Source organism: Sciurus carolinensis, chromosome 11 (assembly GCF_902686445.1).
Source record: "Sciurus carolinensis chromosome 11, mSciCar1.2, whole genome shotgun sequence".
NCBI lineage: Eukaryota > Metazoa > Chordata > Mammalia > Rodentia > Sciuridae > Sciurus > Sciurus carolinensis.
The window spans coordinates 67,008,169-67,022,141 of record NC_062223.1 but is presented as its reverse complement, the minus strand read 5'-3'; the positions used below and the strand labels follow the sequence as shown (position 1 = coordinate 67,022,141).

Below are 13,973 nucleotides of genomic sequence, written 5' to 3'. Positions count from 1 at the left end.
GTATAAAATAAAACATCCATCTCTGAGAATCATTTGGTAGTTTCTTATAAAGTCAAAAAAACCTGTACTTTATGATTCAGCGACTCCAACCAGAACACATATTGTATGATTCTATTTAGCCAGGCATGCACACCTGTAATCCCAGTAATTTGGGAGGCTGACGCAGGAGGATTGCAAGATAGAGGTCAGCCTCGGCAACTTAGTGAGACCTTGTCTCAAAATAAAAAATCAAAAGGGCTGAGGATATAACTTAGTGGTAAAGTTCTCTTGGGTTGAATCCTGAGTACCAAAAAATAAAGTCAAACATCTCTATGACATAGCAATTCCACTAGGATACATATGAACAATTATATGATCTATGGATAGAATTAATCCATTTTGGAGGGAAATTCAGTAGAATATGAAGAAATTACTCCATATTTTGTTTTAGATAGTGGTTTTAGAGATGTATTTAAGTGTCAGAATTCAACATACTATCTAACATTAATGCATTTTTTTCATTCATTTTTACTATATGCTAATTATACCTTTATTTTTTAAAAGAGACCAAAACAAAACATAGGTATTAGCCTTCAGGCTATCTTGTGGACAGGATGGTCCCACCTAATCAGTTTGCAGTCATTTCCATGGTTCAAAGATTCCAGGATGGGTTTATAGCCCAGCTTAGGTAAATATACCTTGTATCAATTACAATTGCAAGTCTGACCCTAAGGCAAGCATTCTTATGTAGACTGTCTGTAGGTTGTGGGTCTGGAAACTAATCAGGACTTAAGGCTTAGAAAGATGGAATGAAACCAGGCAGCTTCCAGCAACAGGAAATAATACAAGGGTGGGGGTTTCTCTTCAGGACCAGATGCTGCCACTACTCCTTCTGCTGCAGTGGTAGGCCTTTGGGCAATGTTAACTTCTGGGATGTTTGGACTCAACCTGTGAATTACTTTTATACTTAAATTGGCTGCAGCTATTTCTCTGCATGCACTGGGAAATCCTTCCTGACTCAATCCCCTCCTCTTTCTTTCCCCCTTCCCCTCCCACAATTGGGTTTCTCATTCTTAATTTTGGGGAGTCAGTGCATAGGAGCAAACCCAGTGCCTTATGCATGCTAAGCACACACTCTACCACTGACTTATACCTGCTGCCTCTGTCTTAAAAATTGACCATTCAAAGGAGTAAGGACAGTTTTTCAATAAATGGTACTGGAAGATTGGATATCCACATGCAAAAGAATGAAACTGTACCCTTACCTTATGCCATATACAAAAAGTATCTCGAGGTGGATCAAAGATCTGAATTTAAGAGCTAAAACTGTAAAACTCTTAGAAGAAAATAGATGAAAATCTTCATGACCTGGACTAGGCAATGATTTCTTACATATGACACTAAAAGCATAGATAGTAAAAAGGGGAGAAACTAGAATAATTGGTGTTATGGTTTGGATATGAGGTGTCCCCCAACAGCTCACGTCAGACAGTGCACAAAGGTTTGGAGTAGATATGATTGGGCTGTACATAGCCTTATATTAATCAGTGAATTAATCCTTGATGGGGTTACTGAGTGGTAACTGGAGGCAGGTGGGGTGTGGCTGGAGAAAGTGATTCATTGGGGGCGTGGCTATGAGATATTTATTTGTGTCTGGCAAGTAGAGACCTCTTTCTCTGCCCTCTGATCTCTATGTGAGCTGTTTCCTTCTGCCACACTCTTCCTTCATGAAGAGCCCCGAGTAATGGGATCCGCCTCCTATGGACTAAGACCTCTGAAACCATGAGCCCTCAAGTGAACTTTCCTTCCCTGCAGGTTGTTCTGGTCAGGTCTTTTGGTCGCAGCAGGGAAAAACCTGAGTAAAACAATTGGGTTTTGTCAAAGTGTGGCTCAGCAGCAGAGCACTTGCCTAAACATGATTCAATCCCTAACACTGTGGAAGAAAAAAAAAAAAGCTTTGTGCATCATAGGATATTACCAAGAAAGTGAAAAAAGATAACCTCCAAATACTTGCAAATCATATTCTGATTTGCACAACAATAAAACCCCAACTTAAAAATGAACAAAGGACTTAAGTAGACATTTAAAACAAAAGGCCAGTAGTGACTTGAGAGGCTGAGGCAGGAGAATCTCGAGTTCAAAGCCAGCTTCAGCAAAGTGAGTCACTAAGAACTCAGTGAGACCCTGTCTCTAATAAAATAAAAAAGGGGCTGGGGATGTAGCTGAGTGTCCCTGAGTTCAATCCCTGGTTACTACCCCCAAGAAAGGCCAATAAACCTATAAAAAGATGGTCAATATCAATCATTAGGGAAATGCAATCAAAATTACAGTGAGCTCTTCCTTCACCTCCATTAGAATGACTATTATACAACCCCCCCCCAAAAAAAAAAAAAGTAGCAAAGATGTAAAGAAATTGGAACTTTAAAGTATCCACTGGTAAAAATGTAAAATTGCATAGCCATGCTGGTGTGGTGGCACATATAAACCAGTAATCAATAGTTTTATTGATTGACACAAAATTACTCAATAGTATTTCCTTATTAATTCTTCAATGTCTGTAGGATCTGAAATGATGTTGCTCTTCTATTCTTTTTAAAATTTTTTTTTTAGTTGTCAGTGGAACCTTTATTTTAATTATATTCAGTGCTGAGAATTGAACCCAGTCTCATGCATGCTAGGCAAGCACTCTACCACTGAGCCACAACCCAGCCCTTGTCTATTCTTGATTCTGATAATTTGTATCTTTTTCTTGATCATCTTTCTAGGGATTCATGAATTTTACTATTAATCATTCTCAGAAAAAAATCTAGAACAATCTTTACCTTTTAATTTTTCTTTAAAATTGTTTGTGTATGTGTATATGTGTTGGTAATGGTACCAGAAGTGCTGTACCAGTAATTGATGGTATTGTTCTAATACCCTGTAGACTTTTGAGATAGGGGTTTTGCTAAATTGCCAAGGGTATCCCTCAAATTTATAATCTTCCTGCCTCAGCCACCTGAGTCTCTGGGATTACAGGCATGCACCTGGCTTATTTCATTAATTTCTGTTCAGACTTTATTTCCTTCCATTTACTTTTTACATTTATTTATTTATTTATTCATTTATTTATTTATTTATTGCCAAGAATGGAACCCAGGGGTACTTAACCACTGAGCCACATCCCCAGCCCTTTTAAATATTTATTTAGAGACAGGGTCTTGCTGAGTTGCTTAGGGCCTCACTAAATTGGCTGAGGCTGCCTTTGAACTCTGTGATCCTCCTGGCTCAGCCTCTTAAGAAACTAGAATTGCAGAAAAATGCCACCACACTGGGCCTTCTGTTTACTTTGCAGGGGCCAGGAAGATTAGGGATTGAACCCAAGGGAACTTTACCACTGAGCTACATCCTCAATCTTTTTTTTTTTTTTTTGAGATAGGGTCTCATCAAGTTGCTGAGGGTCTGCCTAATTTGCTGAGACTGGCCTCAAACTTGTGATCTTCCTCCTCATCCTCCTGAGTTAGTAGGATTACAGGCATGCACCTGGCTCTATTTACTTTTGGTTTAATTTTTTCCTCTCTCTCTTATTTCTGTTGTTATAAGACAAACACTAAAATTATTTAATGTTTTTCCTAATATAAGCATTTAAAGCTACAAATTTCCCTCTAAGAATTGCTTTAGGTTCATTTCACAAATTTCGATACATTATGTTATTCTGTGGTCATTTCTTCTCTGACAGTGGATTACTTAGACATATTTTAAATTTCTGAATATGTGGTACTTTTCTAGATATCGCTTTGATTTTTTATTTTAAATCTGTTGTGCTTAGAGCATGTTCTATAAGATTTAATTTTTTTTTTTTCCAGTACTGGGGATTGAACTCAGGGCCTTTTATATATGCTAGGCAAGTGCTCTACCAGAGCCCCATTCCCAGCACTTCTTTAAGGATTTTGAGCTCAGTTATTAGGTGCATATGTACTTCAATTCCTCTAAAGACTTCCTACCTATATCCTCTTGTGTTTTTCTTTTCTTTTTTGCAGTTGATTTAGGAATTACAATATTCATCCTAAATTATCAATCTTCTTACACTTAATGTTGTACCACTTTTATCTTCAAGCATGGACTTTGTACTTCGTGAAAGCAGGTCTATTTCAGTTTGGCTATTGGGTCTTAGAGTGAATCTTTAGTCCTGACAAAGCCTTTTTTTTTTTTAACTTACTGCTGTTTTATTTATTATTATTTTTTAATTTTATTTTACAGACTGCATTTTGATTCACTGTACACAAATAGGGTACAACTTTTCATTTCTACGGTTGTACATGATGTAGTCCTGACATAATCTTTATTTCAAGAGTGTGGGCTTTAAGCTTTCAGCTTTTCAATATAAAAGCCTGAGGTGTTTACCAACCCTCAAAACTTGGTAGAATTGAAACTGCAAATTTTGCCTTTCTTCTGATGAGTGTTACTTAAATCTCTTAGCCCCTGGCAGCTGCTTATTGGAACTTTACTGGAAACTGCACATATTTTTGGTTTATATATCTTAAGGATTTGAGAAGAGTAGATTTGAGGGTCCTATCTCTAGTTATCTCCTTTCTTACACATCCCTCTCAATGGATAGCTATTCTGGCAGCCTTGGATTCCATTATCTGAGCCCCTAAGTTACTCAATGCTAAAAAGATGATTCGTACATCAGAGGGAAAATCTTCTAAAATACAGATGTAACCCAGGCGGTTCCCTTCTTTTGAGAATCCTCTCTAGTTTTTTTCCCTGCTTTTTATGGTTCTCCAATGCCTTCAAATTTGCTTTTTTTTTATTTGTCAGAGAGTTTATAATTGCTATCTTCAGGAGGTTTAGGTCTAGTGTAAACTCCAGGAGCTGGGGTTGTTGCTTAGTGGTAGAGCACTTACCTAACGTGTAAGGCCCTAGGTATACCGCACAAAACAAACAGTATAGGCAACTGTGCTATTGCTGAACTGAAATCTGGTTTTGGTTTTTTTGGGGTTTTTTTTAACATTAGCAGACTTGATGCAAGCTAAATATCTAGTAGCTTAAAAAGCTACCATTTTTAGTAGATTAATTACCAAGTAAAACAGCAGTTTTAATTTTTGAAATGTTATTTGTTCTTTGTGAATATACATGACAATAGAGTATATTTTGACATATTTATACAAACATGGAGTATATTCTAATTAGGATCCTAGTCTTGTGGTTGAGCAATTTTAAGTTTTAATTTATTTTTTCCTCTGAATTTGGCTGAAAAAAACTTTTATTTATTTTCAGTACTAGGGATCAACCTAATGCCTAGTGCATGATAATCAAATGTTATACTGTTATGAGCTATACCCAGCCCAGAAATTTCAGAATATTATGTAACAAAGTAATTGTCATTTTCTATATCATATACATTTTTTAAAGCTACATTAACCAGACACAGTGGTGCATAGGGATCTGAAGTTTGAGGCCAGCCTCAGCAAATTAGGCCCTAAACAACTAATAAGTCCCTGTCTCAGAATTTAAAATAGGACTGGGGATATAACTCAGTAGTAAATCATCCCTGGGTTCAATCTCCAGCACCAAATAAATAAATTTAAAAGAAGTTATGTTTATGCCATGTGCTGTGGAGCATGCCTTAATTCCAGCTACTTGGCAGGCTGAGGCAGGAGGATCACAATTCAAGGTCAGCCTTGGTCATTTGCAGAGACCCTGTCTCAAAATAAAAAATAAAAAGGGCTGGGGGCATAGTTCATTGATGGATCACTACTTGGTTTAGTCCCCAGTACTGAAAAAATACAAGAGAAAAGTTCATTGGTGGTGTAAGAGTCACAAAAGCACTGTTAACATATTTGGCTATAGGCTTCAGGAGGGAATATAGAAAGTTTCTGTGGAGTCTAAATGGAAATGAGGCTGGGTACAGTGGCACACACCTGTAATCCCAGTGACTAAGGAAGTTTAGGCAGGAGGATCACAAGTTTGAAGCCAGCCTCAGCAAGTTAGTGAGGCCCTAAGCAACTTAGAGAGACCTTGTCTCAAAATAAAAAGTAAGATGATTTGGGAGTGTGGCTCAGTGGCAAAGTGTCCCTGAGTTCAATCCATAGTACCAAAAATAAATAAATGAATGAAATAGGAAATGAATATATGAAATGATGTGGTCATTAATAATGTTACTGGTCCTTCCAGTTTTCCTAGTTAAATGGAAATCTAATTTTAAATGGACAGGTAAACAGGAGAAAGTAGTCTATTCTCTACCACTGATCCAACTCAGAAGTAACTAGCATCTGTAATGTGAAGTAGTCTACCAATACAATTTTCCAAGCAGCCGCTTCCAGGTAATAGATCCTAAGTACAACCACATATCCCTGCATAGCAGGTCCACCTTTCCAGTGTCTCTGCTCTCTTTGCCAATGGTTCGCTTCATAAACTTAGATACATCCCTTCTCTCTGAGCCTGAATTCCTCAATAAAAAAGAAGAGTCCATAATGGATAGTATAAGGTCTCTTCTAGTGATAGGCTTCACAAGTCTATGATCACAAGTCTGTTTCCTTTTGAATTTGAAGACAGTTCCTCACATTAAATGGACTTTTTCCTGTTTGAGTCATAGATTTAATTCTTCATGTGTGCACTGCTTATTTGTTTTACTTAAGGTTGCAATTGTGGCTCAAGACCCTGGCAGCATTCCATACAGCCTCATCAGAAATAGGGCACCAGCAGCACAGCCATCATTTAGTAACCACAGAAACAAGACCTCTGACCTTAGTGGCAACATCCAATGGCACCCAGATTGCAGTTCAGGTGAGTACAAGGGCAAGCTCTTCTCAGCTGACGGAAGTGCTACTCATAGCCCTCAACCCAGGACACTGTGCTTTGTATGTAACCCACACAAAAGCAGGACAAACTTATTTGGGTACCTAACTTACTTTTAAAAAATTTCTGAATTTGAGGTGATTTCAAAAAGACCAGCATTTTGTACTTTACTACCTCTGCATATTCTTGAAAATTTTATAGCAAGAAAAATATCTCAGGCATGTGTCCCTGTGTGCACCCAGCCATCCATCTTTACTCTCAAAATAAAAGTCTAATTAGGCAGTATTTTGTAAAGCTCTTAAGAGCTACTCTTGGAGATGAACCTAGTATAAATACAGAGCCTAAATTGAGTGGGGAATGTCAGAAGACCTGCAAGGAGCCATTCTCTGAGAAGAGTCACTGGATTCAAGTAGAGAATCTAGAATCCTAGGTGCTAGGTGCAGATACCCTCTCCTTAAGGACGATTTTCTTCCATATGTTTAATTGATAAAGGGTTAGAATGCACTCAGGAAAATGCCAGGTTGGTTTTCTTTAATTTATAGGTGTAGAAGCTAACAGCTCCAGAAGTTCTCCATCTCCAGATTGACCAAGGTGACTACCTTTTGTCCCTTGCATGTATAAACATTTTATCAAAATCCCAAATAAAGAAACTGCATTATTCTCCCCTGCAGAAATTTGGTTTTGTGTTCTTAATGATTAGGTCAGAATAATATTTTTAACAAGCCCCAAAATTACAGAGACATTCACTTGTGGAATATAACATTTCCTTTTAGCATTCTCTTGGCTGTGGCTTTTAGGTTATTAGTGTTTGATGTGTTTATGTTCCTGTTTCAGCTTGGAGAACAGCCATCTCTGGAAGAAGCCATTAGAATAGCATCTAGGATCCAACAAGGGGAAACGCCAGGGTTGGATGACTAATCCTTAGAACAAAGAAGCCAATAAGCAGAAGGAGCCTTTCATCTTCTGGCGCAGAAATCCCTGAAGCCTGGGCCCTGGAAAACACAGAAGTTTTCCATTCCTGATACACTGTACACATTTTATGCAAGAGTGGAGAACATTTTATTCTTGACACTTTTGTGTAATAACCCTTGGAATAGATTCCCAAAGTGATTCATTGTGTACAAGGAAGTATGAAATTAGGGCAATACAGTAAATTTTCATGTTACTCTTTTATCAGATCACAAACTCCTAGAATCTACTTGCAAGACCAGTGAAGTCTACGGAGTGTTACGATGGATTTTTAACTTACTGTGAAAAAAAAAAAATAAAGGCTGTATCTAAATGTCGAAGGTTCTACATGTCAACAATCATAATTCCAAAAGCCATCATGGTCAATAAAGGATGTAAAGCCTTCAGATATTTCCCTGAGTTAGTGTCTGCAGTTTTTGTTCTATTATATACTTTTTCATTTTTATTTGTATCTCATGGTTTGAAGACTATCCCTGTTACATACAAACTCTTGGAGCTGAAATGCTAATTTTATTAGCATTACATTGGATTATGTATAAAATTATAAAGTTTGGTTATTTAAAAATTAAAACATTAAATCCAAAATTTGGGTTTTGTTAAAGATTTTACTTAGTGTTCAGTCTTTTGTTATTGTTTTTCTTTTTTTGTTTTGTTTTGCTTTGTTTTTAATAATGAATTGTCAAGTTTGACCAGAAGCCAGGCACAGTGTTGCATGCTTGTAATCCTAGCAGCTCAAGAGGCTGAGGCAGGAGGATGGAGAGTTCAAAGCCAGCCTTAGCAACTTAGCAAGGCGCTAAGCAACTCAGCAAGACCCTGTCTCTAAATAAAATATAAAAATTTATTTTTATAAGTGTCCCTGGGTTCAGTTCCTGGTACCAAAAAAAAAAAAAAAAAGTTTGAACACTGGTGCCCAGTGCTATAATACTGTAATTAAAAATGGCTTTACTCTGAAAATTAGGTTAATAGGTTAATATTTGTTTTGTTAAATTGGTGTGGGTAGGGAAATATTGAAGAAAGTACCAGAAATACAGCTGGATCCAGCGGTACATACCTATAATCTTAGCAACTAGGGAGACTGAGGCAGGAGGATTGCAATTTTGAGGCCAGTCTCAGCAACTTAGCAAGACCCTCTCTCAAAAAATTTAAATAAAGGACTAGGGTTGTCCTTCTAGGACTAGGGATAAAGTGCCCCTAAGTTCAATCCCTAACACCATAAAAACCAAAGTGCCACAAATGTAACAGATCATAACGTGGTACACATAGGTTAAGGGTATGTTGTATGTAAACACAAAATAAGTACTTTTCTATATTTTCTATATTGTACTCATGACAATCTCATGAGATATTTGGGTGTTTTGTTTTGGGATATTGGGGATTGAACCCATGGGTACTCTATCACTGAGATACATTCCTAGCCCTTTTAGTTTTTTTTATTTTGACATGGGGTCTTGCTAAGTTGCTGAGGCTGGCCTCAAACTTGCAGTTCTCCTGCCTCAGTCTCCCAAGTAGCTGCAATTACAGGTGTGTAGCACTGCAGCCAACCTCTTGTGAGATATTTGGGACTTACTATCTCCATTTTATACATGAGGAAACTGAGCATCCAACAAGGCTAACTGTCCTACCCAGGCCTTTAAGCTATGACTGGACAACCCAAGCTTTCTGACTCCAAACCCAGAGAATTTTTTTCACTCTACCACACTACCTCCTCAAATGATTATTTGTAGCAGAGATTATCCAGATGCAATTTGGCCATTTCTGATTTCCTAATGACCTGAGCACTTAAAAATTATTATGTCAAATTCAGTCCATCAAGGTAAAAAGAAAAGGTAAAGAACTGTCCTGCATTAGCCACTCCTGCACTGTCTTTTACCCAGCATTGTTTGCTAGAGCACTAGAGTGTGGCTATGTTTCACTATAAGCTCTACAACACAAAGGGGAAAATGTTGTGCTGTTTATTCAATGCAAATTTTATCTTTGATTGAGTCCTTTGAACTCTTGCTAAATGGGATCATGACGGTCATTTAATATGAGAAAAACTTCAAGGTTGGGCAGAGAAAGGATTGGTTGCTTTCCCTTCAAAGCCCTTTCTAAATAAATAACATTAGAAAAGGTCCTAGTTGTCCACAGATCCAGATTTCATTTCTTTTTTTTTTTTTCCTTTTTTGGTATGGAGGATTGAACAACCCAAGGGCATTTAACCAATGAGCCACATTCCCAGTCCTTTTTAATATTTTATTTAGAGATAGGGTCTTGCTGAGTTGCTTAGGACCTCACCAAGTTGCTGACAGCCTTCATTCTTGATGGAGACATTTAAGCACCCACAGAACTACTTCCTAAGACTGTCCCAACAAGGGCTGGCATGGTGGGACAGACCCAACCTGTGAATCACAGGGTGGGGCCTCATCCCACCAGGGTTGGTCACTGACTGCTAACAGGGAGCTGCTCAACTGGCCTAGGCAGGCTATTGTGCTTTGCTTCCTAAGACTAAAACCCAAGCTATCTGCCTCCTTTGGCCCCTTACATCTTTCTTTGCTTAAACTCCAGCCCCTTTGCCAGTTAGATAGGGCAGGGCTGACTTGAATAGTTGATGGACTTGATTATATCCCACTGCACCCAAATAAAAGGGCACCACATGCTGCTGGTTGTCTCCAACCTGTTAGGGAGATGGTGTATTTTCTCCAGTCTCCCGCTGCTGTGCCGATAGTTGCTAGTGAGGTTCTTGAGGGGTCTCTTCAAATATGAGATGTTGAAAGGAGTCCAAAGTTGAAAAATCCCAGAAAGGCACTTGAATCAAGAGTACATTTGAGCAAATGGAGTCAGTTGGAGCATAACCCTCTGCAATATGATCCAGACCATGCTTAAGGCAAACCCTTCAGTCCAAGTAGAACACTCTACCCTACCCCAGGCACAACTTGAGGCCATTACAAAGAAAAAGCTCATTGTCAACAGTCTGCACTCTTTGTAAGAACTTAAGAAATATAGTGAGGATGATGGCCTCTATATTGCTTTACAGGTAGCAGCTGCCCAGAGAGCCAGATCTCTTCCCCCATGCCTACCTCCCAGGCTTTCAGAAACTAACTTTGGCCAGTCTCACATGCTGCCTGGCTCCCTGTATGGCAGCCCTGGGTTAGGTTAGCAACTTGGGAAACTGCCCTCAGTGTTGAAATTGACTGGATTTGTTTATCAACTTACATTCCAATATATTCTCAGATAAGATCATTGGTCAGTGAACTATGAGCAGAGCACTCAACAGTGAGCAAGGCGGTGAAAAGCAAGGGGCACAGCTGAAGGCTGGCTTCAGGAGTGTGTTGTCAGTACAGTTTGAATCAGAACCTGTACTCACAGGGGCCCTACATTTAGGGTTTAATGCACCTGCCTGCCATCTTGAAAGTCATCTCTTTTTTTTAAATATATTTTTTAGCTGTGGATGGATATTTATTTTATTTATTTGTTTATTTAAATGTAGTGCTGAGATAGAACCCATCCTCACACATGCTAGGCACACGCTCTACCACTAAGCCACAACCCCAGCCCCATCTTGAAATTCTTACTAGTCTTATCTTTGAATTTGTTTGGTGGAACCCTGTGCAATAGTAGAGCATGCCCTGGGGCTTGGAGCCTGAGCTCACACAAGTCTTACGCCTGGAAGGTTTCTCACCATACTTCCCTCCCGACTGTTGGCCTCCCACTTCTTACTCTCATCCCACAACTGCTGCCACCCTCTGCAGGAACCCTGTGGAGTGGGTTGTGGTGGTGGCCATTCCTACCCTGGGCCTCTGGCCTACCCCTTCTCTAAGTGCATCCCAACTCTGAGCTTTAAAGATACTTCGGTGAACCTGTTTACTGTGGACTAAGTTGGCAGGCCTGTGGGAAGGGGAGACACCTGGCAGGAAGGGGATCCTGGCAGTTGTCAGGCTAACAAGAGCACCTATGAGCAACACACTCCCCTATGAGGTCCCATGCCTGGGATGATTTCAGGAGGCTCTTTGCTGGGATTTCTCTTCCTCCTTCCAGCTTTCCTGAGCCTGACTTGTGTATGTCTTTTCTAGTCAGCTCAAATTTTGTTTTATTTCAGTGACTTCAAATATGAATTAAATACTTTTTTTTTTTTTTTTGATACCAGGTATTGATCCAGGGGTTCTTAACGACTGAGCCACATCCCAGTCCTTTTTATTTGGAGACAGGGTCTTTCTAAGTTGCTTACAGCCTTCCTAAGTTGTTGAGACTGGCTTGGAACTTGGAATCTTCCTGCTTCAACTTCCCAAGTTGCTGGTATTACAGGTGTGTGCCACCATGCCCGGTCGAGTTAAATAGTCTTGATATTTTTAAAATTTGGCACTGAAAAATAGCTATAGTTTGGATCTTGAATGTCTCCCCAATGTCCATGTGTTGAAGTCTTCAGCCCAGCCTGTGGCACTATTAGGGAACGGTGAAACCTTTAGGATGTAGAGCCTGGTTCATTGGGGGCATGCCCTCGAAGGGGATGTTGGGACCCCAGCCTCTTTCTGCTTCCTGACTGCCATGAGGTGAACAATTTTCTTTGCAATGCACTCCTACCATGATGTACTGTTTTGCCACAAGTCCCAAAACAACAAGCAAACCAACCGTGGGCCAGAATAAAACTTTTCTCTTTTTAAGTTGAATTATATCAATGATAGAAAGCAGATTAAGATAAGAATATAAAGATAAAGGGTAAAATCTATGTTAAAACCTTAAATGTTTAATTTTTCTTAGAAAATAAGTAGCAAATAAAGTCACTATGACAAATCAAGATGGAGACTACAAGAGAAGGGACAAGCTTATGTCTTTACCTTGTGTGTGTGTGTGTGTGTGTATGTGTGTGTGTGCGCTCACATGCTATTAATATTCATACAATGAGTCAGGTGTGATGGCGCACACCTATAATCCCAGCAACTCGGGAGGCTGAGGCAGGAGGATCTCAAATTCAAGGACAGTCTCAGCAACTTAGCAAGACCCTGTCTCAAAATAAAAAATAAAAAGAACTGGAGATGTAGCTCAGCAGTAAAGCACCTCTGGATTTAATCTCTAATGCCAAATAATAACTAATAAAATACATGAGTTGTCAGGTCTTTATTTTAATTTATATATTTATTTGTGTGTGGTGCTAAGAATTGAACCCAGGGCCTCATGCATGCCAGGCAAGTGCTCCACCACTTAGCCACAGCCCCAGCCCCTAAAATTTACCATTTTAACCATTTTTTTTTCCAGTGCTAGAAATTGAACTCAGGGCTTTGTATATGCTAGGTAACCCCATTTTAGAGTGTGCAATTCTGTACCATTAAGTACATTCACATTCTTGTGCAACCATCACCACATCCAGTTCCTGAACTTTTCATCACCCAAACAAACACTGTGCCCATTAAACTCTAACTCCCAGGCTCAGGTTGTGGCTCAGTGATAGAGCGCTTGCCTCCCATGCATGGGGCACTGGGTTCGATCCTCAGCACCACATGAATAAATAAAATAAAGACATGTGTCCATCTACAACTAAAAAAACAAAACAAAACAAAACTCTAACTCCCCATTTCTCCTCCTCCCAGCCCCTGACAATCACCATTCTTTTCTGTCTCTATGAAATTGACTACTTTAGGCAATTCATATCATACAGTTCTTTCTTTTTTTTTTTTTTTTTTTGATAGAACCCAGAGGCGCTTAACCACTGAGCCACATTCCCAGTCCTTTTTTTTTTTTTTTTGTACTTTATTATAACTTGCTGAGTTGTTTAGGGCCTCACTAAATTATTGAGGCTGGCTTTGAACTTGCAATCCTCCTGCCTCAGCCTCCTGAGCCATTGGGATTACAGGTGTGGGTCACCATGCCCAGTGAATATTTGTCCTTTTGTGTCTGGCTTTCTGTTTAAAAGTGTTTAAAAGCACTTTTTTCTTGCTCTTTGACTAAGAGGCTTCACATTTTCATTTTGCACTAGCCCCACAGATTATATAGCCTGTCTTGCTGAGAAATGTTTGTGTTAGCCTTTCCTTTTCTGCTGTAGATGTGTGACTTGTATTTTGTGAATTTATATTACCTGTTTTCCCATTTAGATTATGGGCTCCCTTAAGACAACTGGAAATTTAAACTTCCATGTAAATTCCACTGCACAGCAGCACATCACCACTAGCTGTTTCCTCCTACTCTGAACTCACCTGGCTTGCAGGGGTACAAAGAGACTTCTCAATTCTCCAGGCAGGAGTTTTATTTTGATTCCAGGGCATGGCTGAAATTGA

General features: G+C 39.2%; 1 protein-coding gene across 1 annotated transcript in view; it reads left to right on the top strand.

Annotated features, from left to right (window-relative positions):
- Positions 1–8,088, top strand: part of Znf143 (zinc finger protein 143) — a 67,932-nt gene extending 59,844 nt beyond the window's left edge. Inside the window, 3 exon segments of the mRNA XM_047519072.1 lie at positions 6,600–6,620; positions 6,622–6,747; positions 7,594–8,088. Of these exon segments, the coding sequence (XP_047375028.1) occupies positions 6,600–6,620; positions 6,622–6,747; positions 7,594–7,677 (231 nt within the window). The 3' untranslated portion in view covers positions 7,678–8,088.
- Positions 8,089–13,973: the final 5,885 nt, after the last annotated feature.